Source organism: Littorina saxatilis, linkage group LG2, assembly GCF_037325665.1.
Source record: "Littorina saxatilis isolate snail1 linkage group LG2, US_GU_Lsax_2.0, whole genome shotgun sequence".
In the NCBI taxonomy this organism is placed as follows: domain Eukaryota; kingdom Metazoa; phylum Mollusca; class Gastropoda; order Littorinimorpha; family Littorinidae; genus Littorina; species Littorina saxatilis.
This window is the reverse complement of record NC_090246.1, coordinates 87,711,253-87,735,915: the sequence shown is the minus strand read 5'-3', so window position 1 is coordinate 87,735,915 and position 24,663 is coordinate 87,711,253. Positions and strand designations below refer to the sequence as shown.

General features: G+C 41.3%; 1 protein-coding gene across 1 annotated transcript; it reads left to right on the top strand.

Annotated features, from left to right (window-relative positions):
- Positions 1-4,287: 4,287 nt before the first annotated feature.
- Positions 4,288-18,884, top strand: LOC138960046 (microfibril-associated glycoprotein 4-like). Its single transcript, XM_070331766.1, has 5 exons — positions 4,288-5,206; positions 7,589-7,685; positions 12,952-13,184; positions 14,927-15,025; positions 15,992-18,884. The coding sequence occupies exons 1-5, from the start codon at positions 4,853-4,855 to the stop codon at positions 16,316-16,318; spliced, it is 1,110 nt and encodes a 369-aa protein (XP_070187867.1). The 5' UTR covers positions 4,288-4,852; the 3' UTR covers positions 16,319-18,884.
- Positions 18,885-24,663: the final 5,779 nt, after the last annotated feature.

Sequence of the window (24,663 nt, the reverse complement as noted above, 5' to 3'; positions counted from 1 at the left end):
TTAAGGTGGTGTAGTCTCCACATCACGCGAGTGTAAGTCTCTAGGCAATGGCTCTTTTGAGCGCAAACTTTGTAAAGATACCTGAATGCCTGATAACACTTAATAATAATAATATTATGATGATAATAATTAAACATTGTCATATAGCGCTATTCATTGCCAAATAGCAGTCTCAGGGCGTTTTAAAAACATAACAAATTCACTAGATATCAAAATTCAACATTTTCGATTTTCGCACTTAACTTTAGAGTGAAGACAGGGGGGCAAAATGCACTACCCTTCCGCCTTACTTTTCTGTAATATCTAAACAGTAGATTGAAATTCTGTTGTTGTTTTTTCAAGCAAAGTCCTTCGAGTGACCGCAGAAGTTAGATTGAAATGTGTCTAAAAAAAATAATCAGGCACTCCTTTGAGTAACCGCAGACACTTCTTTTTTGCTGGCAACGACAAAAACGTCTGTACCTCTTCAAACAGTTTTTACTTTGGTTGACTTTGATTTCATTAACATAGTCCGAGACGAGGTAGAACCAGCGTCACATATTGTGGACCCATGTCATAAATTTGCAAATAAACGAACTGCTGCGAAATAGGTCAGTGACACTACCCAAATGTTCCATTCATTGCCAAGCCACAAGAAAAACATGTCAGAAATCGCTTCGGCGACTTTGAGGTATTCATCTTTCGTCTCTGTGTTTGCTTTCTGTCCCTGCCGGTGTAACACGAGAAAATGACTCCCTCGAGATTTTTACTCCGGAGTAAATATTTCGTACGAAAAAGTTACTCCCTTTACGAAAAAAGCACTCCCCCATTGCACGAGAAAATTACTCCCCAAGACAGGTGAGTTCCTAGTAAACATTTCGTTCAAAAATGTTACTCCCCTGACGAATAAATAACGAATAAATTACTTCACCCCAACACGAGCAATTTAACTTTCCATGACAGGTGTACGAAATTTTTACTCCCTTGTCCCCTGTTAGTCTTGGTGGTGGAAGGGGTGGAAGGAGGGTAGCGCGACATTCGTGTGCGCGAGATCACTTATTGGCATTATCCCTTCGCCCGCATCCCATTATTGCGTACGAGATTTTTTACAGGAAGTAAAAAAAATGGGGAGTAAAAAGTTCGTGGAGGGAGTAATTTTTTCGTGCCTTGGGGAGTTCTTTTCTCGTACGAAAAGTGTACTAAGAGTAAGAATTTCGTACGAAATATTTACTCCGGAGTAAATTTTTCGTGGAGTAAGAATTTCGTGTTACACCGGTGAATGTTGCACACAAAAGGTGTAAAGTTCGTATAATCGGGGTTTTACTGACGTTCGATGACATCTGGGGTTGTACTCAAAGCTTGCGGTGTCTGAAAAATGAGGGAAAGTCACGACAGACGTCACTTTTTCTGTGTTTATGGACGATTTGAGAAGTCGGAAAAGATTGTGGCGAACAGTCTCCTGGGGCTGATTGTGGTTATACACCCAGGTGGTCGGCAGTGCATTGCAGTCTTTGGCTACAAAAGTGATTGCTTTGGTTTGTTCCATTGTTCTTTTGCATGAAGGGCTGCAAGACTGAGAATTATCGTCGATGAAGGATCACACAGACATTAACATACACTAAAGAAAACCAGATTCTCTCTCTCTCTCTCTCTCTCTCTCTCTCTCTCTCTCTCTCTCTCTCTCTCTCTCTCTCTCTCTCTCTCTCTCTCTCTCTCTCTCTCTCTCTCTCGAATTCGTCTCATTTTTTCTCTCCGCCCCCTCACTTCATGGCAGAAAGAACATCATCAGCGAATTTGCTTGACGTTGAAACAAAGAACTAAGAAACAAAGAGAAGCATGCGTTCTAAAACAAGACAACAACAGTTATTTAAAGAAAAAGAAACATTGAAATGAACAAAGGCTCGAACAAATTTAAACTTTCGGGTCAATAAGCTATACAAATCCTTCATTCATGTTTCTGAAGTGCATTCCTTCGATGGAAACAGAGAAAAGATTTTACATCATTGTAAAGCACTTCGTCAATTTTAGAACAGATAGTTGTTCTCAAATCAAATCAATCAAATCAAATCAAATATACGTTGTTATCTCACATGGAAAAATTGCAGTGGTGGTACATGTAACATCAAGACACACGAAGGACTACAACATGTTTGGACATTATTAAAGATGCATTCTTTTTATAAGCCATCATGTAAAACGACACAGATCTTTCGAGGCGTTTACACGTAGTAAGAGCACTCTTCCGCTTGAATGCACACCAAACAAGTCGCTAAGAGCGATGTCAAAACATTTAGTCCATACAATCTGATGAGTTGGGTTGTTTTTATTTTTATTTATTTTTTTTGGTTTTTTTGCTTAACGCCCAGTCCACCACGAAGGGTGATATCAGGGCGGTGCTGCTTTGACATTTAACGTGCGCCACACACAAGACAGAAGTCGCAGCACAGGCTTCATGTCTCACCCAGTCACATTATATTCTGACACCGGACCAACCAGTCCTAGCACTAACCCCATAATGCCAGACGCCAGGCGGAGCAGCCCAATCTGATGGTGGTAAAGCATGAAACCTTAACTGGACGTTAGTGACACCGTGACTAGTAAGCTATGGGCTGGTCGAAATTCTCCGAACGAGACAAAACTGACTTAGTGGTCTTGGTAACAGACTCCTACAGTACAAAACGGATTTTCTCTATTTCGGAGTGCATTTTCAATACACTGATTTTTCCATAAAAAGACTTTGCGAAGTGAACTTTGGGGTGAAAATATGAAGCTCGGGTGTCCGTTCGGCCAACAGCCAATAAAGTAACCATTTCAGCACTGACCCAAGACGACCCAACCCGGTCCCTAGCCCATTTCAGGTCTCCTCTAGCAGCCGGCAGCCAGCTGTCTACATCCCCCCCCCCCCCCCTGCATTTTTATTTTTTATTTTCATACAAAGCCGGGTTTTCCCGTGTAACATGCCCCTAATGGCTTTGCCGTGAGGGCGTAAAACTAGCATTTTCTCAACTTTGGGTTCAATTAAGGACACCCTTTTGGCTTCCTTTTCAATGCTAAAAGTATGGATTACTCATCAAGTTATACCGTAACTATGGCTTACCTCCGTACAGACCATTACCACGATGATCAATAAGTAAATGAAAGTAATTACTGTCCCCAACCACAGAACTTTGATGTGTGGAGACTCAAGTCCTGAGTTCACAAAATGTGAAATGTTCAAAGCATTTTGAATATCAAAGTGTTGGTTTAAACAGCACTTCAATTCAGTTTCGCTTACAAATAGATGACATTTACACTCGTTCTCGATCTTGCCATGATGCTAGCGGATCCTTTATTATTTGACTGCACACACGTGAATTCTATGGAGGACATACAAGATACAAAATACGTTTTTGATAAGATGACAGAAACAGAAATTAGATTTTTTTAAAGTACATAATTATGGAGACAGGTCGAGCAGTATATTGCAAGTCTACAAAAGACCGACTTCTGAGAACAGGCAGATTAAACAACAGAATTTCAATATTGCGCGTACAATACCACTGATACCAATTGTTAATACAGAAGAACGTATCTAACACCTGATGGCCAAGTGCAGAAAAAGTGTGATTAGATTATTCTCAAATAGTGACTATTCAGAGTTGACGGCTTTAAACAATCATACTGTGTAATTATGCAGTTCAAAGGCAGTTCAAAGGCTAGAAAAAGACACCAGACTAGACAAAAAATAAAACATATTTATCAATATTTGAAAATACACCCATAACGTCCGTTTATAGACTATTAAAGCGAAATGTATATATTCATGTTTGTGGACTCTGCTACTTTAAATGTTTTTTGCTGCAGCAGGCAATGGTTACATCACAAAGGCAAGAATGAAAACTATTAGCAAAATGTGGGGCATTCAACATGCAGGCAGACACAGGCCCATAGACATTTTTGATTACCGCTGATTCCAAGCAGATATCTATTATACCTGTCAATAATACTCGCAAATGATTTCCGCCATACATCATTGAACAGACGTGATTGTCACTTTGCCACTTTAACAGTCTTCAAATGCGCGTGCGGGCTCGACATGGCCTGCAACAATACGAGGCATTCACAATAAGTTTGGCTGAAAATAAAAACGTCGGCTAACAATAGAGCCGACTTCAGTTCCCGGCGCAAACAGTGCACCATGCCAGATCTTTGACTGATGGAGCAGCGCCCGTACACCAGAGTTCTCAAAGGGAGAGCAATCAGTCTTGTCGATTTCTTCAGAAAGAAAGTCGTTCAGTGGCAGACGACAGTCGCGACAAGCGTAAACGACTTTTGGCGTGCTGCTTGTGATGCTGTTACTTCTCTTTTCTTTTTGGACTGGAACATTGCCGTTTTTAACTTTCCTTTTGACTTTTTATATCTAAAAAGCCATAAATAAGAAGCAACCTGACTGCCAATCTGGCTTACTTTCTTGGAAGGTTAAGGCTTGGAAAGATTCGATGTTATGAGTTGAATATGCTTCAATATTGTAGCCGACGATATTGCAAAAGCATATCTCAAGTGTCTTTCTGAATATCGTAAATAATCGTCATTATTTTTGATTTTTGTTATGAGTACTATGCAAATAGAGTGAACTTGAAAACACATCATTTTTGTGGTGTACGTTCTTTCAGTCAAATTTGAGTCCGCTTTTCTGAGCATACGGCAGAGGATGTCAAATTTCTGACTACACATGCAAACACGATAACTCTTAATTTTTTTAGTATAGGTTCTTTAAATCCTCGTTCGTGCACTGGATTAGCCTGAATTAAAAAAAAAATCAGGTTGCAAGAGGGTGCAGCGTAACCAGCGACCAATAAAGTTTAACGCCCATGAAATCTCCATTAAACCGATCATGAAGACCCGCACAATCCTCACAACAGTCGTAACAATTGTCGCTGCCACCATTTTGATAATGCCCGGGGGTGTCCCTGCCACCTCCAGCAGCAGCAACAACAACATTATCATCGGCAAACGACTGGTGAAGGCCCCGTACTGCGCTGGGCAAGTGTTGATGAGGTCTGAGCGGTACAGCACGGCAATGGCGAGGAGCAAAGTGGAGTGTGTCAGCCACTGTCATCCCAACTCCACCTGCGTGTCCGTGGTGTATGAGACGGACAGCAAACTGTGTCACCTGGGCAACACCAAGGCTTTGAACAACTGCTCCAACATGGAACCCGCTGGGCCCAATGTCGTCTTCTATCAAGAGGTCAGTGCTCTCGGGTGTTGTTGTTTGTGTGTTTGTTTGTTGTTGCTGTTGATGTTGCTGTTGTTGTTGTTGTTGTTGTTGTTTGTGTGTGTGTGGGGGGGGGGGGTTGTTGTTGTTTTTGTTTGGGGGGGGGGGGGGGGCTTTTTTTCTAAATGGGTGTTAACCGAAGGTTAAAGCTTACTTTATCCCCGAGTACGCTAGTACAAGGGTCCAGCAGACTTTAATTGTGTGTCTGTCTGTCTGTCTGTGTGTGTGTCTCGACTTAACAGCTTATTGCTGGGAAACTACTGGGCGCAGTTCGTTCAAAAGTTGATACACTAACTTGATAATAGGTCCGATTGATCGTATTAAAACTTCATAATGTTACCTGGGACCTAAATGCGAAATAAATCACAAAAACGACTCTTAACGGCGGGCGGAATTAGCGGTGGGATAGAACTGCGGTTCGGCTCATAGAACGGTGCAAGGTCTCGGCCAACCAAGACTATGGCATACTCGTAGCAAAGCCGCCGAATTGTACCGTAAACCAAGAATAGTGACGTAATTACGTCACGGTCGAAAGTCTTTGACGTCAATGCCTCCCTGTAGTCTTTTTCTCTCGATCTCGCGCGGTGTGTGTGTGTGTGTGTTCATTTTGTGCACATGTGTTAGTGTTACTGTTTGTGTGTGTGTGTGTGTGTGTGTGTGTGTGTGTGTGTGTGTGTGTGTGTGTGTGTGTGTGTGTGTGTGTGTGTGTGTGTGCGTGCATGAGTCTGTACTCGCGTGTGTGTGTGTGTGTGTAAGAAAGAAAGAGAGAGAGGGAGGGAGTGAGGGAGAGAGAGTGTGTGTGTGTGTGTGTGTGTGTGTGTGTGTGTGTGTGTGTGTGTGTGTGTGTGTGTGTGTGTGTGTGTGTGTGTGTGTGTGTGTGTGTGTGTGTGTGTGTGTGTGTGTGAATGTCTGAAGAGTACTCGGGTCCAGCGCGAGCGTTTTTTATTGTTGCCACTGGCATGGGTGATATCAGTCTGATTCAGATAGCAAGAGTTCAATGCTCACGTTATTGTTGCCACTGACATGGCTGATATCAGTCTGATTCGGATAACAGTAGGCAAATGCTGACTAAATTACTGCCTCTGACATGGATGATATCAATATGATTCTGTTAACAAGAGTGCAGTGCTCGCTATATTACTGCCACTTACTTGGGTATTATTGAAATGTTTTGCCAGTCGCTATATTATTGCCACAGATTTCACCACGAACTGCCTTAAACTTCAGAGATCCACCGAAACTTCCCAAAATGTGTCTGTCTGTCAGTCTGTCTGCCAATATATGCCGGTTAGATATGATCCATCTGGTCCTGTCAGCAGGTCTTTCTGTCTGTCTCTCTGTCTTAGTATTTGCAAAGGTTATGCTGACATGATTTTTGAAAATTCACTTGTAGTTCAGGTCATTGTTCTTCGAGGGGTGAAGTTTGTTTCAAGAGGTCCATATTGAACGATTATAAACGCTCCTGGTCTATTTCTGCTCTATTTTCTTGAACGATTTTCTCTCACGAATTCTGCGATATAGTGTTTGCTGAAAGTTCTCATGCGGGCACTGCCTTAACTGAGATAAATAAAGGTTTAGTCAATTTTCGGAAGTTTAAGGCAGGCGTTTGCGTCATCTTTCTTCCACCCTAAAATGTGTGTCAGCTCTTTTTTTACATTTAGTCAAGTTTTAGTCAAGTTTTGACTAAATGTTTTAACATAGAGGGGGAATCGAGACGAGGGTCGTGGTGTATGTGTGTGTGTGTGTGTGTCTGTCTGTGCGTGTGTGTGTAGAGCGATTCAGACCAAACTACTGGACCGATCTTCATGACATTTTACATGAGAGTTCCTGGGAGTGATATCCCCGGACTTTGTGTTCTTTTCGATAAATACCTTTGATGACGTCATATCTGGCTTTTTGTAAAAGTTGAGGCGGCACTGTCACACCCTCATTTTTCAATCAAATTGATTGAAATTTTGGCCAAGTAATCTTCGACGAAGGCCGGACTTCGGTATTGCATTTCAGCTTGGTGGCTTAAAAATTAATTAATGACTTTGGTCATTAAAAATCTGAAAATTGTAAAAAAAAAATGTTTTATAAAACGATCCAAATTTAGTTCGTGATGAAAAGTCAATGTTTTGTGCGTGTGTGTGTATGTGTGTGTGTGTGTGTGTGTATGTGCGTGCGTGCGTTTGTGCGTGTGTGTATGTATTTTTTTGTGGGCGTGGGTGGGTGTGCGTACGTGCGTGCGTGGGCCTGCCTAACTTACTGACTGAATGTCTGTTTGTCTTTCTATCCGTCTGTCTTTCTGTGGTTTTCATGTCACAAGGCAAACAGAAGAAATATACATTGAATAATTACTTTTCTTGTCCTCAGCCACCGCCGTGTGGGGTCAATGAGGTCAGAGGATCCAACGGTCTGTGTGTCTGTGCTCCGCGCTTCGCGGGAAAACCCTGTACACGCTATTACAATGGTAAGTAAAGCGCTCTGCCTCATTCGTCAGTTTAAGATTATCATGGTAAGTAACGTTCTCATTCTAATAATAATAATAATAATAATAATAATAATGCAAACTTTTATAGCGCTATTCTAGAAAAATGTCTACTCTTAGCGCTTTACAATACATACATCGACCAAGCATACTATACACGCACAGGCAAAGAAACCGACCAAACATAACCAACAAACTATACATGCACAGGCAAAGAAAACGACCAAACATACAATACACGCACAGGCAAAGATATAACGACCAAACATAAGCAAACATACTATGACCAAACATAACCAACATACTAAACGCGCGCAGGCAAAGAGAACAATCAGCACATGTAATAATTACTGACAACTAATAATGCAGGCATACAGTGACAGTCCAATACACAGCCTAAGCACAAGAACCACAGTAGGCTTCTATATAAAAACGTGTCAACAGTACTATTTACACACACACAAACAGTGCTGACACAAAGCGCTGAAAATATATATACACGTTATTTTAGGCACTAGGTAGGGGGTGAGGTGGGGCGGGATGGGGTGGGTGGGGAGATGCTGGAGGGGTCACTTGCGCTGAAAGAGGTGTGTTTTGAGATTTGTCTTGAATGTAGTGAGAGAATCTGCGTGTCTGAGAGGCAGAGGTAATCTATTCCAGGTCACAGGGGCTTGATAGGCGAAGGACCTCTCGCCACATGTCTTTGTTTGCACTGTGGGGAGTCGGAAGAGTCGAGTGTCGGCGGCGGAGCGAAGCTGACGAGAGGGGGTGTAGAGATTGAGGAGTTCTGACAAATATTCTGGGGCAGAACCAGAAACGACGGCAAAAGAAAGAGAGGAGAGTTTGTATTCGATCCTTTTAGTGATAGGCAGCCAGTGTACATTTTCTTCACCACAAAAGTGACAAAGACAAGAAAGAGACTGTTAGCTTGCGGTACAATGTGGAAGTCATCAGTGCGAAGAAAATCGGTCGGGGAACAGGGGTTGTCGTTATTAGAAAAGGTCGTTATGCTGTATAATCAAGTGTTCTTTACCACAAATACAACCGTAAAACTGTAAGCAGTATATCCGTGGTAAAAAATTGATCTCGTTTCCTAAAATAGAAATCAGAGTTTGATTAACAAAAATAATGACCTGGGGTCGATACATGCACTTACATTATCTCAAGCCATCGTTTCATTGAAAAAAGTTCTGTACAGTCAGATCCATGCAGTGTTCTCGTGCAGTGTAACTTTCCCCTTTTCTCTGTTCTGGTGTACCCAGGTTCTAATAGCCACGGGCCTGTGTAGGGACTGACGTCTGTTGTTGGTTTTTGCCCTGGAGCCAATATCGGGCATTATTTAATTCATTGATCAGATCAAATGTAAACACTGAAAATCTAGTCAGAAAATGCAAAAATGTAAACACTAAAAATCTAATCAGAAAGATATTTTTGTGTTTGAAATAATCAAACATTGTACGATTTTCTAAAAAAAAAAAGAGTCCCATAATCAGCACTGTCACTGTCAAACGATTGTACAGTAGAATAATCTTTTTAGATCTCTACGAATCTGAACAAATCAGGTCTTAAAAAGGAGGTAGTTTTGAAATGTAGGTAAATGTACAGAAGTCACGAACAGGAAATCTGGGAAAGGAAGGTCTTAAAGAAGAAGAGAGTTCTTAAATCTTTAAAACAGATCGGGTGTGGGGTGGGGGGGGTGGTGTGGGGTGGGGGGTGGTGTGGTGTGGGGTGTGGTGTGGGGTGGAGGGGTGGTGTGGTGTGGGGTGTGGGGTGGTGTGGGGGGCCAAGACACATTTATCTAGTACGTAAAATTACGTATCTATGGCGGCTTACTAGCGCCAAAACCTGGGGTTACCATTTTCACGTTAAAATTTCAATTATCACGTGTCGAGTCTGTGTAATTCACAGCGAAAATGTTAACACACAGTGTTAATTATTACATTTCAGTGTTGTCCTCGGCTAACTAGCGCCAAAAGAATAATTAAACATGAACACCTGATAATTAGACGAACACCTGAAAATTAAGCATGATCACGTGAAAATTAATAGTTTTCAGTTCTGGCTCACTTCCAGACGGATTACTTGAGCTAAAACTGAAAGTAAAACGTTATCTGGGGAAGAAAATGAGTAATTTTTACTGATAATATTTTCAAATATAGCATGACTTCCCTTCTTTGTCTCTGTTATTCTAGTGAGCAAATATCCCGCGATATTGCTCCGTAAACCTAAAGTTCGGACATGCCCTAGGCAAATAACTTGCGCAGCCGCAGAAACAAAACAAGTCGCGTAAGGCGAAAATACAACATTTAGTCAAGTAGCTGTCGAACTCACAGAATGAAAATGAACGCAATGCAACGCAGCAAGACCGTATACTCGTAGCATCGTCAGTCCACCGCTCACGGCATAGGCAGTGAAATTGACAAGAAGAGCGGGGTAGTAGTTGTGCTGGGAAGGATAGCACGCTTTTCTGTACCTCTCTTCGTTTTAACTTTCTGAGCGTGTTTTTAATCCAAACATATCATATCTATATGTTTTTGGAATCAGGAACCGACAAGATATAAGATGAAAGTGTTTTTGATTTCGAAAATGTAATTTTGATAATAATTTTTATATATTTAATTTTCAGAGCTTGTTTTTAATCCGAATATAACATATTTATATGTTTTTGGAATCAGCAAATGATGGAGAATAAGATAAACGTAAATTTGGATCGTTTTATAAAAAACATATTTTTTTTACAATTTTCAGATTTTTAATGACCAAAGTCATATTTTAAGCCACCACGCTGAAATACAATACCGAAGTCCGGGCTTCGTCGAACATTACCCGACCAAAATGTCAACCAATTTGGTTGAAAAATGAGGGCGTGACAGTGCCGCCTCAACTTTCACGAAAAGCCGGATATGACGTCATCAAAGACATTTATCAAAAAAATGAAAAAAACGTATGGGGATATCATACCCAGGAACTCTCATGTTTAATTTCATAAAGATCGGTCCAGTAGTTTGGTCTGAATCGCTCTACACGCACGCACGCACACACACACACACACATACACACACACACACACATACACCACGACCCTCGTCTCGATTCCCCCCTCTATGTTAAAACATTTAGTCATAACTTGACTAAATGTAAAAAGGCAAATCTTTTATGAAATGATTGGGAGCCACACAAATTTGACCTCTTGATTCCGACCATGAACCCGCTGTTGATAATCTGGAAGGTCGTGCCAGAGATGCAGATCTATCTCTGGTCGTGCCGATTTGGGTACTCACGTCAAGTCTTGCACGGACCAGCCATTAGCAGGGACAGACGGAAAAGTCCGAACAAAAAAACAAATGAGGTCAAAGTCTCTTTCGTTTTGTGTGTAAGTTTGTCATGACGTCTTTATTATGACAGTATGCACGACAATTTGTTTCGCTTCCGGTGTCATTTTAAACTGCGGAAAAAGCAACTCGAAAGTAGTAGTTTAGCTAAACCCGTGTCTTGAAACAGCTGAAACACTCTTTTGGGTTGCAGTTTCAATGTTAACCAAAAAGTGAAAGAAAAAAAACAATGTTCAGTGGCGAAATGACAGCGGATTGAGCATTTATTCAGGTTGATGAAGGTACGATTGAAGCTTCTATTCACTCCGTGTCAACCAACAAGACTAGATTTGTAACAGACGACAAAGAAAGTATGTGTAGTACCTGTCTTGTGATGACGATTATGTCGTTCTACATCATCTGTACGGTGTGAAGACATTTCAAAACAAAAATTAGCTTTGATGCGTCACGGGATACATACGTTACGCCTCCGATTCATCCATGAAATCGCGAGGTATTTCGTTTCGAAAGGGTGAATGAATACAACATGTATTTTCTGGTACTGGAATAAACTGGCCTTGCCAAGATTCAAACACAATATAGTTCTACAACTTCTAGGCTTGCGTTGATTATTCTGCCCATGGTAAATTTCCCATGCTTTGTTTCCACATCCCATGACAAATTCTCCTTACTTTGGTCATGCCATATATACGTTACAGCTCCGATTCATCCATGGTATCGCGTGGTATTTTGTATCCTTGGCACAAAGGGTCAAAAATCCCAAAAATAAGGCCTTAAATGAATAAGGCCTTATTTCAGGAAATAAGGGTTTATTTTCAAGAAATAAGGCCTTATTTCTAAAATAAGGGCTTATTTTTGTGTGGGCTTATTTTTTTAAGAAATAAAGCCTTATTTTTCTAAGGTCATATTGGAAATAAGGCCTTAAAAAATAAGGCCTTAAAAAAATAAGCCCATAAAAAAATAAGCCCTTATTTTTTTAAGGCCTTATTTTTTTAAGGCCTTATTTTTTCGCCTCTCAGTTGTATGCTGGTACACAGAGAGAGCGGCGTTAGAGAGAGAGAGGAGAGACACAGACAAACGGACGGACTGACAGACAGATAGACAGACGGACTGACGAACGAACTGACGGACGGACTGACAGAAAGAGGGAGAGAGAGAGAGAGGGTGTGTGTGCGTGTGTGTGTGTGTGTGTGTGTGTGTGTGTGTGTGTGTGTGTGTGCATGCGTGCGTGCGTGCGTGCGTGTGTGTGTGTGTGTGTGTGTGTTTGTGTGTTTGCGTGTTGTAATGTCTTTATGTGTCTGTGTGTCTCTGTGTCTAGGTTTGTGTGTTTGTGTGTGTGTATGTGTGTGTGTGTGTGTGTGTGTGTGTGTGTGTGTGTGTGTGTGTGTTTGTAAATGCGTTAAGGTAGGTACAGGTGTACAGGAGAGTCCAGGTGCGACAACCGATTTCAACCAGTGTCATAATGTTTATCGTTTGGAAATGTTTTCTCTGGTTCCATTCATTATCTCTTTTTTCGCGCTCACGCGCATATGTGCGTTCGTGGGTGTGCGCGTGCGTATGAGTGTATGTGTGTGTGTGTGTGTTGTCGTCTATATGTGTCATTAAGTTATTGTGTGCTGCTATTAGGGTGAGCAGTAGTGATGCGCAGAAAAATAAGGCCTTATTTTTCTAAGGCCTTGGCTTATTTTTTTTAAGGCCTTATTTTGAACATAAGGGCTTATTTTTTTAAGGCCTTATTTTTGGGATTTTTGACCCATTGTGCCAAGGATAATTTTGTCTCGACGGGGTGAATGAATATAATGACGTCACTCTCGACGTCATCATATTCATTGACCCAGTCTTGTCAAAATACCACGCGATACCATGGATGGAGAGAGCTGTAACTTAAACATGCGTTTCGCCCTCGCCCCGTGCAGACTGCAGCGACATCAAGCTGTACGGGGGAAAGCTGTGGGTTGGAGACGGCGTGTACAACGTCTCCCCGCCTCTGGCCTCTACACCTGTGCAGGCGTACTGCCGCCACATCTCCTCCACACGCACCTACCTACTTGACCGGCGCAAGAGCAATGAAAACTTTGACCGCCCTTTCGTCGACTATCGCAACGGCTTCGGTGATCTGGACTCTGACCACTTCATCGGCCTGCAAAATGTAAGGAGTTGACTCATTCAATGAATTTTATGTTCTCTTTTTTCGTATGCGAATGTCCGTGTGCGTGTGATTAGAGTAGTCCCTCTCTGGGCGAAGGCTGGTTGAAAACCAGCTCGTTTGTATGTTTATGCCACAACCCTCGTAAATAGAAAAAAAATTGAATTTGATTGATTTATTGAAAGGAGGGGTTCAGTAAGTGTGTGTGTGTGTGTGTGTGTGTGTGTGTGTGTGTGTGTGTGTATGTATGTGTGTGTGTGTGTGTGTGTGTGTGCGTGCGTGCGTGCGTGCGTGCGTGCGTGTGTGTGTGTGTCTGTGTGTGTGTGTGTTTATACATATACTTATTGGCATATTATTCTGTTTTATCTTAAAGGCACAGTCCTTCCCGTGTGAGCAATTGGAATCGCTATCTCATATCTACCCAGGCTTTTACATGGGATATGCCAGACCATCCTTCCCCCTAGTCACATACCAACAGTCAACAGCCTGTTACATCTCTGTGCAGCGCGGGAATTCCTTTTTATGAATACATTCTTAAGGCCAAAAAGAAAAATATGTCTGTTTCCGGTAACATCGCCGAAAAAAATAGGGTCGGTCGGTCGTTTGTTTCTTTTTAGTTTTTTGGTTTTTCTTTACTTTTTCTTACGTTTTGTTAGAATAACTGCAAGAGGAAATCTTGCCACAGACCCTTCATGCAGAGGGATTCCCGGCGTCATTGGCCGCCATGTTTTTTTCGCGTGACGACGGAAACGGGAGGTAAGTCTCTTCGATTGTGAAGTCTCATCGACCGATTACCTCCCGGTTTGTTTGTTTTTTTGTTTTGTTTTTTTTTGGTGCGAAAAGCGAAAAAAGCCTTTAGGGTCGGCGCTTAAAAATAGGGTCGGTCGGGTTACCGGAAACAGACATATTTTTCTTTGGGGCCTAACACACACACCTGGCGGTGTTTTGTTTTTAATTCATCAAGAAATTCTCACTTTCCACAGGGAAAGAATGATGATTTTTGGTATGTGTCCAATTGGAAGAATGCTCTTATTCCACGCAGAAGCCATGGCGGATCTGTGGCGGTGTAACGATCTCGTTTGTCGCCTGAGACAAGCTTTCGCATTCGACCTTGTTGATCTTGTATACACTCCAAACTTAATACCCCCTCAATCCTTCCAAAGTACGGATGATCGACCTTTGGTACTTTACACTATTGGGGTCAAATTCGTCAATAAATTATGTTTTAACGTATTTTAGATTCGAAATTCGCGCCATTGCAAAATCCTTCCCATATTAATTATGGGGACGTAAGGACTCGGTGCACTGTTTCGAAGGAATCAAATTTTGGGTTAAATTCTATCGAATCTCACCACGAATGTTCTTCACTTGCAAGCAACTGACATATTTGTGTCCATCAGTTAAGAGTACCTGTTTCATTGGACTTGCAAGCAACTGACTTTATTTGTCTCCATCACTTAAGTGTACCTGTTTAATTTGACTTGCAAGCAACTGACATATTTGTCTCCATCACTTAAGGGTACCTGTTTAATTTGACTTGCAAGCAACTGACATATTTGTCTCCATCACTTAAGGGTACCTGTTTAATTGGACGGGGAAGCAACATTTCAGGGTGAAGTATACATCGAATGCAAAAGCTGGGCCAAGGCGAAAAATCATATCGTTACACCGGATATTCAACAATGAACGTGTACGCGGGTAGAACGGTACCTTTGGACAATGCAATGTTACCTCTGTCCAAACAGATTTACGCTTTGACTGCGGACCGTGCATACGAGATGCGAGTGAACATCAAGATGATTAACACCGATAATACCTCCATTATCGAGTACCAAGACTTCAAGGTGAGTTCTTGAATGTAATAACCAGACGGGCAGAGTGGCCTGGTGGATAAGATATCGGCCTCCTAATCGGAAGGTCGTGAGTTCAAATCCCGGCCGCGGCCGCCAGGTGGGTTAAGGGTGAGATGTTTCCGATCTTACAGGTCAACTTATGTACAGACACGTTGGTGCCTTAATCCCCTTCGCGTGTACACGCAAGCACAAGACCAACTGCGCACGGAAAAGATCCTGTAGTCCATGTCAGAGTTTGGTGGATTATAGAAACACATAAATACCCAGGAAGCCTCCCCCGAAAGCGGCGTATGGCTGCCTGAATGGCGGGGTAAAAACGGCCGTACACGTAATTGGTAAAAATCCACTCGCGCAAAACCACGAGTGTACGAGGGAGTTTCAGCCCATGAACGCAGAAGAAGAAGAAGAAGAAGAAGAAGAAGAAGAAGAAGAAGAAGAAGAAGAAGAAGAAGAAGAAGAAGAAGAAGAGTTTAGTAACTGACATTTAACGAATCAAAAAAGAAGAAAGGTTATATAGTTAGTTGAACGTTCATTTTTTTTCATTAAAACGAAACATTCACTGACTGACCACCATTTAGACCTTTCCGGTCGATGTACTTGTGAATATTTTCAAACATTAAACGTTCACATAACTTATTTTTCTTTTTTTGTGTGATTCGTTCAATTTGTGTTATTTATTTGAACGTTTAAAGTTTGATAAAAGAAGATATTCATAAGTACATCCACCCAATGGTCTTTACAGTGGACCGACACTAAATGACTTGATTAATCAATACATAATTAAACGTTACAGCAGCTAATTTTTCTTGTTGTTTGATTCTGGGCTTTGGAACGTTATTTATCCATCTGCTTGGGATTCTTTTTAATTTAACGATTGAAAAAAAAATTAAGATTCACTTTCGTGTGCATAGAAACGTTTTCATCAGCATTACCCCATCACCCCTCTCACCATCTTAGATCACGGACGAAGACTCAGGCTATCGACTCCTCTTCAACAAGTCCCTAGCCCGCCCCAACGATTGCCTGCTGCCGCTTCACAACGCTAAGTTCAGCGCCAAGGACCGTGACAGGGATCAGTCCAGCACCAAGGACTGTGCAGAGATCCGCAAGGCAGGCTTCTGGTACCATGGCGACGCGTGCAGCGCGTGCAACCCTCACGGCATTCTCCACCAGCCCCCCAGTGGCAAGCGACTGAACACAGAGGATGAGGCCTTCTGGACGGACGTGCTGGGGGATTGGGCCATCTTTAAAGTCAGCATGTATATCATCCCGATCCTGCCCTGAGTCAACTGAATCGTTGCTGTTTTTCCTTAGACATTCAGGATCAGTGTGGCTTCATCGTCTTCAAGGTTTAAAGCTCTGAGGGGGAAATTGGGCCATCTTCAAGGTCAGCAGGTATCCCATCCCTATCCTGCTCTGAGTGAACTTTAATTGTTGTTGCTTTTCCTGAGACATTTCCTGGATCAATGTGGCTTCGTCGTCTTCAAGGTCTAGCTTTGACAAAAATAACGAAAAATCGGCCATTTCCTGGAAATAATACTCAGGATCAATGTGGCTTCATCGTCTTCAAGGCCAGCAATTGTCTCATCCTTGTCTTACATTGAGTGAACTTTAATCGTTGTTGCTTTTCCTTAGACAATTCCTGGAGATAACATTCAGGATCAATCTGGCTTCATCGTCTTTTAAATCCGCATGTAACTTATCCCGATCCTGCCCTGAGTCAACTCACTGAATCGTTGCTGTTTTTCCTGCCACATTTCCTGGGGACAACATTCACGATCAGTGCCACTGACCGCCTAAGACCCGCGATTGGGGCAAACAACTAACTCTGATGTGAATGTTAAGCCTGTTCTTCCTTTATATACTTCTGAAGTAACAAACTTCAAAAGTCGTAACCCTTATCTCTTACTTCTCTATTCCAAAAAATGAATAAGCAGTGGGCATGGAGGTATTTCAGGTTGTGTCCTCTTTTTGGTATGTCGTATTTAGACCTGAGGCTATATGGAGAAGACGCGGTCTATCTTCTGCAGTTTGGCCATAAGCCCTTATAACTTTTTGTTTTCAAAAGGAACTTGACTGGACTGGGAACAATCTTGTCTCCAGGAAACACAGAATTTTGAAGTTCTATGTAGAGAACATGTTTTGCGATAGTATCAGCTTCTCTGCAACCGATCCCTAAACTCTTTAAAATACTTGCTTGCATTTCAAAGTCAACCTGCATTCTTTTTACATTTAGTCAAGTTTGTGTGTGTGTGTGTGTGTGTGTGTGTGTGTGTGTGTGTGTGTGTGTGTGTGTGTGTGTGTGTGTGTGTAGAGCGATTCAGACTAAACTACTGGACCTATCTTTATGAAATTTGACATGAGAGTTTCTGGGAATAATGTCCCAGGACATATATTTTTTTATTTTTTCGATAGATACCTTTGATGACGTCATATCCGGCTTTTTGTAAAAGTTGAGACGGCACTGTCACACCCTCATTTGTCAATAAAATTGATTGAAATTTTGGCAAAGCAAACTTCGACGAAGGCCGGACTTTGGTATTGCATTTCAGCTTGGTGGCTTAAAAAATAATTAATGACTTTGGTCCTTAACAATCGAAAACTTGTCATTAAATTGTTTTTTTTTAAACGATCCAAAAACAACTTCATCTTATTCTTCGTCATTTTCTGATTCCAAAAACATATACATATGTTATATTTGGATTACAAACAAGCTCTAAAATTTAAAAATATGAAAATTATGATTAAAATTAATTGTCCGAAATCGATGTAGAAACAATTTCATCTTACTACTTGTAGGTCCCTGATTCCAAAAACATATAGATATGATATGTTTGGTTTACAAACAAACCCAGTACCCTCAAAAGAATAGAGATACAGAAAAGCGTGTTATCCTACTCAGCGCGACCATTAGGCTACCGCACTATTCTGGCTTGTCGATTTCACTGCCTTTGCCACGAGCGGTGGACTGACGAAACTACGAGTATGCGGTCTTGGTGAAAAAATGCAGTGCGTTCAGTTTCATTCTGTGAGTTTGACAGCTTGACTAAATGTTGTTATTTCGCCTTACGCAGGTGTCGAGGTGTCTGTTGAATCGAACTACATCCCGGTGTTAATAATAAGATTACCCAAAGATAAGTGCGACATTTATTTTTTACTCCTGTTAACTCACTCATTCTTGTTCAATATTGTCCATCAATTATGACGTTGATCTCTTCTGGTGAGGACTGGGTTTTTTTGTTTTGTTTTTTTGTTGTTGTTGTCATCGTGTTGTTGTTTTTTTCCCCCTTGAATTCTGGCGTTTTCTGTATACTTGATCGGCCATCACATAAATAAAACTTACCAATGGGCAATGTCCAGAAACAACAGGTTGCTTTATGCTGAACACAGTACTGACTTTTCAGGCACACTTAATTCTTCTCGAATGGCTCCCCGCCATAGATTTGGCCGGGCAAGGTATCAATCATTATAAAGGGGTAAGGGCATCCTTCCACTCGGTCCCGTATTAAAAAGTTACATTTTTGAATGAATTAAACAGGCACTATATAATAGCTTTTACCAAATTCACTCATCGGGAAAACAACCTCCAACAGTGCACATAGAGCACCGCCCAAGCTGTGTAATCTTTGTGTAATCTTTGTGGTCACACAGTCGGGTTTTGTAGAAAATATAACTTCTCTGATGCTACTTCAAAGATGTAAAGTGTAACCGCACTCAAAGCCAAATGTAAACGTTTTTCGAGTGTGACCTGTTCACATCTTATTATGAACGTGAGCTTTTGGAACATTTTTGGTTTGAATTTCATCTTACGAAATTGTTCAAGTAAATATGATAAATTGTTCAAGTTTCTCTGGCAGTATACGTACTGTATTGATAAAAGTGCATGCGTGCGTGCGTGTGTGCGTGTCTGTCTATTCATCTGTCTATCTGTCTGTCTGTCTGTCTCTCTCTCTCTGTTAGTGTGTGTGTGTCTGTGTCTGTGTGTGTGTGTGTGTGTGTGTGTTTGTGTGTGTGTGTGTGTGTGTGTAAGTGCATGTGTCTGTATGTGTGTGCGCCCGCTTGTGTTAAAGTGCACACACGTACGAGCTTGTTTTCGTGCCAGTATCTACACAGTGTTTCTTTGTGTGGGTTGCACGTGCTCACTCAATGATCGAGCCCATCAGTCTACGTCACAGAGCTGTCAATATCACAATCAAAGCAGTCGCCTTTCTCACAAAGAAGCAGCACCCCTGGTGACTTTGATGTATACCCGGGATCGGTCCCGATAGAGATTTTCCGCCTACGTGAACGATCACTTCTACAAGGTATCAATCATTATAAAAGAGTAATGCTTATCGTGACCCACAGTCACTGTTGTGAAACTTTGTGCAGCTCATGCTTCAATTCAACATGTCCAGTCATTCCCATTAAACATTAGTAAAGGCTATAATGCTATGATCTCTTTCTCTTTCTGTCGCTTAAAACTAGAGGTATCAATCATCATAAAAGAATGATATATTATACCGTGACCTATTCTATCTCCTGAGAGACTTCATGCGTCACGTGTTTTTCAACACTTCGTGTCGATCATTGCCATTAAAACCACAGGAGCTTGCGTCAAAGCGCCGGTCGATTTGTGGACATTTGCATTATCACTCGATCATTTATCCTTATTATTGTGTGACCGGTGCTTTGATACAAGCTTCTATGATTAAAGGATATGTAGGCTTACACTACTTAATTACTTTATCGCTCTTTTATATCCGGGGTATAGTTGAACCTGCCCTGGCGGCTTGTAACTTTTTCCCCAAGCAGTTGTATGGGGCTTATTCGTTAGAATGCTCAGTAGCACAATCAACAAGGACACTAGGATATGTGCTGCAATTATGTGGATTTATGCAGAAACTGCAATGCGCTCATATTAATGTATAGAAGTATTGCCACGTACTTTAGTTGAATAATAGAAGCATTTGGATCTATGTTAAAAATCATACAGACTTGGATGTGCCTGTCTGCGTGCGTGCGCGCACGAGAGAGAGAGAGAGAGAGAGAGAGAGAGAGAGAGAGAGAGAGAGAGAGAGAGAGAGAGAGAGAGAGAGAGAGAGAGACACACACACACACACACACACCCACACACACACACACACACACACAAAAGCAAAAACCAGTGTACATTCCTTTTCATATCTCTTTTTCCACATATTCTAATATTGTCTGACAACCGTTTTCAGACTATAAAGAAGAAATCACAATGGCAAAACTATTCAACAATTCTTCACCATTTCCCCAGGGAAGGAAATATACAGACATGCCCTTCTCAAGGGAAATCCTGAAATCTACACTTTGTACATGCTTACACAAAGCATAAGTTTAAACACCAAACGCTAATATAGTAGACATTTGAAATCACAACAGCTCACAGAAAATGACATTTTGTAATATTGTCTGTATTGTGACCCCACATTCATGACATATTTGTTTGTTAAATGCAGTTTTCTCATACATAAAAATTATCTGTTCGATGACAGTTAATAATCTATTGCAGATCACATATGATTAAAAGAGTATGATTTCAGGTGTGTGATATTATTATGGCAATGTCAGAAGATTTGCTAATGAACAATCATTTATCTTCAATACCCGGTACATTTTTTCATTTGATATTTGATTAACTTTATAATCCCATTGTTGGAAATTCAGGTAGTTCCCTCCTAGTGGGAAGCTAGCAGTAATTAGTGTCATGCTACCAGGTGTGTGCGTGTTTAGGCATAATTAGCCACATGCTCTTCTGGTACAATGACCAAGGTCTTTTACGTGCTACTGCCATGACACACCCATTGGATATGGATACCGTTTTTGAGTCATCACATAAAGTTGAACCATCCCAGCTTAGATTTGAACCTCTGAATCAAGGATCACAAGCCCAGAGCTCTACCAAGTGAGCCACAAGGCCCCATTTTTATGATTAGGTCCAAAAAAAAAAATTGTCTGTTTCTGGTAACATGGCTAAAAAAAAATAGGGTCGGTAGGTAGGGATTTTTTTTTTTTTAAACCCCAAATGTAGACCAATAAAACTAACTTTAAAAATTGCGCAAAGAGACTGGATTCACTATACATATCAATCAATCAATCAATGACGCTTATATCGCGCATATTCCGTGGGTACAGTTCTAGGCGCTCTGCAGTGATGCCGTGTGAGATGAAATTTTATACGGCCAGTAGATTGCAGCCATTTCGGCGCATATTTACCTTTCACGGCCTATTATTCCAAGTCACACGGGTATAGGTAGACAATTATTAACTGTGCCTAAGCAATTTTGCCAGGAAAGACCCTTTTGTCAATCGTGGGATCTTTAACGTGCACACCCAATGTAGTGTACACGGGGGGAGGGTTCGGACACCGAAGAGAGTCTGCACACAAAGTTGACTCTGAAATAAATTTCCGCCGAACCTGGGATCGAACTCACGCTGACAGCGGCAAACTGAATACAAATCCAGCGCGATACCAACTGAGCTATATCCCTGCCCCATAGAGACAAGACACTCAACACATTTACAAATCGTCAGCGGACTTTCGTTTTCACACGTTTTTGTTGTTCATTTTCTCACCCTGTCCTTTACCACCACCAAAAAAAAAAAAAAATTTTGAGTTTGGAAAAAAAAAGTTATAGGGTCGGCGCCAAAATTTAGGGTCGGTCGGGTGACCAGAAACAGACATTTTTTTTTATTTGGCCTTGAATACCATTTCTCATGGTTTTAAATCATACGTACTGTCTTTTTGTATCTCCCTGTTTACTCTTTACTACATTGAAACACCTCCAGCAAAAAGCAGTCATGTAGTAATAATAACTTCCCTTTGCAGAGACATTCATTATCAATAATCTTTGGTTATTAATCTTAACAGTAAGTAGCAATAACGACTGTCTCAAGAATTGAACAAAATCTTAAATACTCAGCCATGTTGGTGAAATGTTCCCGAGCTGTGTGCATCAAAAATACTGTTTGAGTTCTGCTCTTGTTCAAACAGGTCAAATGAGTCTTTCCTCCTTCAAATACAATTGGAAAAGTCAAATATTCAAGCAGCTGATTCTGCTAGAAAAGAAAAAAAATCTAAGCAAATCATATGTGACCGAGTTACCTGCTAAAGTTTTCAAGAGCAGGTTATTGTGCAGGGACCATATCATAGTCTGTTACAAGCTAGCAATATCAGCCCAAACACTGCAGTCTAAACCATTTTCGCAATCAAAAAAGCTTTTCTTATCCAAGGTAAGGACAATAAATTCTTGCAGTCTTCAGCCTGGAGTTTGTCATACAGTGGAACCCCCCTTTTAAGACACCTACCCCCCCCCCCCCCCCGATTAAAGACTCCCTCCCTTTTAAGACCCTGTTTTCTCAGACATTCTGTTCATTAAACCTCTGTCAATTTACCCCCATTTTAAGACCCCCTCCTTTTTAAGACCTCATTTTGTCAGATGTTTTGAGGTCTTAAAATGGGGGTTCCACTGTATTATGATGGAATTCCGGCAAGTTACAAGTTTTGAATCTGCACAGAGTCTGTTGCTTCAGTGTTTATGATATTAATGGCTGTTAATAAGTTGGCTTGTTTGCTCGAGTGCGGTGATACATGCACCATGTTGATTTGGAATGGACGATAAGCTGCAACACAAACACACAATGGAATGGCACAAGAAATGTCTGTATTTTACAAAAGCAAACAAAATTTAAAACAGTTGTAACCAGATAATATTCAAATAGCTAGTTACTAATTAATGCTTAACACAACATGTATCATGAAAATGTCCACTATAGGAAATGCAAACAAATGTTAAAGGCACCTTTCTTTTGATGTTAACCTTCATGTAACCCAGCAAATATCCATCCCAGCTTTAACATAGGGTTTGTTTGTTTGTTTGCTTAACGCCCAGCCGACCACGAAGGGCCATATCAGGGCGGTGCTGCTTTGACATATAACGTGCGCCACACACAAGACAGAAGTCGCAGCACAGGCTTCATGTCTCACCCAGTCACATTATTCTGACACCGGACCAACCAGTCCTAGCACTTACCCCAGACGCCAGGCGGAGCAGCCACTAGATTGCCAATTTTAAAGTCTTAGGTATGACCTGGCCGGGGTTCGAACCCACGACCTCCCGATAACGGGGTGGACGCCTTACCACTAGACCAACCGTGCCGGTTTCTTTTGATTTTAACCTTCATGTAACCCAGCAAATACCCATCCCAGCTTTAACATAGGGTAAGATCATTCTTCCCCTTACACACCATACCAAAAAATGTACAGCCTAGAAATTGCTTTCTGCGCAGAATAGGAATTTTTCGAAGAATTCATTTTTAAACCGACACCCATTTCAACTTTGCCAAAATCGTTTGGGATTTAGTTTTTTCCACTAAAAATGTCCCCTCTGCCAGGCTGTTGTTGACTTTTGGTAAATGTCTCCGTGGCAAGATGATCTTATCTGGTGTTAAGTGCTGGACAGACCTGTGATGGTATCCATGATACTGATAGGTTACACATAAGGAAGGTACCCTAGGCCTAAAAACTACAGCTATCTCTATCCTCTTCTTTTTCTACATTCGTGGGCTGCAACTCCCACATACACTCATACGCATGAATGGGCATTTTTACATGTATGGACGTTTTTTTCCCCACTCCATTTAGGCAGTCATACTCGGATTCCGAGAGATGCATGCTGGGAGCTTTCCTAAATGACCCACCGCACTGATATGGATTACAGGATCTTTTCCATGCACACTTGGTCTTGTGCTTGGGTGTACACACAAAGGGGGATAAGGGACAGGCAGGTCTGCACATAAGTTGACCTGGGAGATCAGAAAAATCTCCACCCTTAACCCACCAGGAGCGGCTGGGATTCGAACTCAGAACCTTTCACACAGAAGACTGATGTCCTAACCACTAGGCTATGCACTCAGCAATCAAAAGCCACAAATAAAATTATTCATCTCAGTATCTAATCTCTCCATGGTCTTCTGATACAATGAAACAAATATAAGGTATGTGCCTATTTTCTAACTGAACACTTTCAGGCGGATCAATAGTGAGTTTTTTCCTTTTTTTCCTGTGACCACTCAAAGTAACCAATACAATAAAGTACAATTGCCATCTGTACATTTTGTTTAAATAATACATGTACATGTATCACATACTAGTCAACACTTGATACTATATAAGCAACACAAAAACAACAAAGCATATAACTGCTTAAGTGATAGTTCCCCAGCTGTTAAGTAAAATCAAATAAAATATATTTACATGCACCTACCCGCATAAATCAACCCCATATTAGTAACATGCATAAGGTATGATTCATACATTTACATACCCATTCCTATAGTTGCCAAGTCAATATAAGAGAACAAAGCAATAAATATTGCAAAGACAATATGCCCAAACTTGAAAGTGGAGAAAGAGAAGAAAAAAACAAAGGCACAGATCACAACACAGTCAGCCAACCAATATCTCACACACACACACACACACACACACACACACACACACACAAACCCACACACACACATACACACACACATACACACACACAAACACACACACAAACACCCACACATACACACACACACACACACACACACACACAAACACATCCATAAAAGAA

Coding starts and splice junctions, on each gene's coding strand:
- LOC138960046 (XM_070331766.1), top strand. CDS start 4,853: ATGAAGACCCGCACAATCCTCACAACAGTCGTAACAATTGTCGCTGCC. Junction 7,686..12,951: donor CTGTACACGCTATTACAATG/GTAAGTAAAGCG, acceptor CGCCCCGTGCAG/ACTGCAGCGACATCAAGCTG. Junction 13,185..14,926: donor ACTTCATCGGCCTGCAAAAT/GTAAGGAGTTGA, acceptor CTGTCCAAACAG/ATTTACGCTTTGACTGCGGA.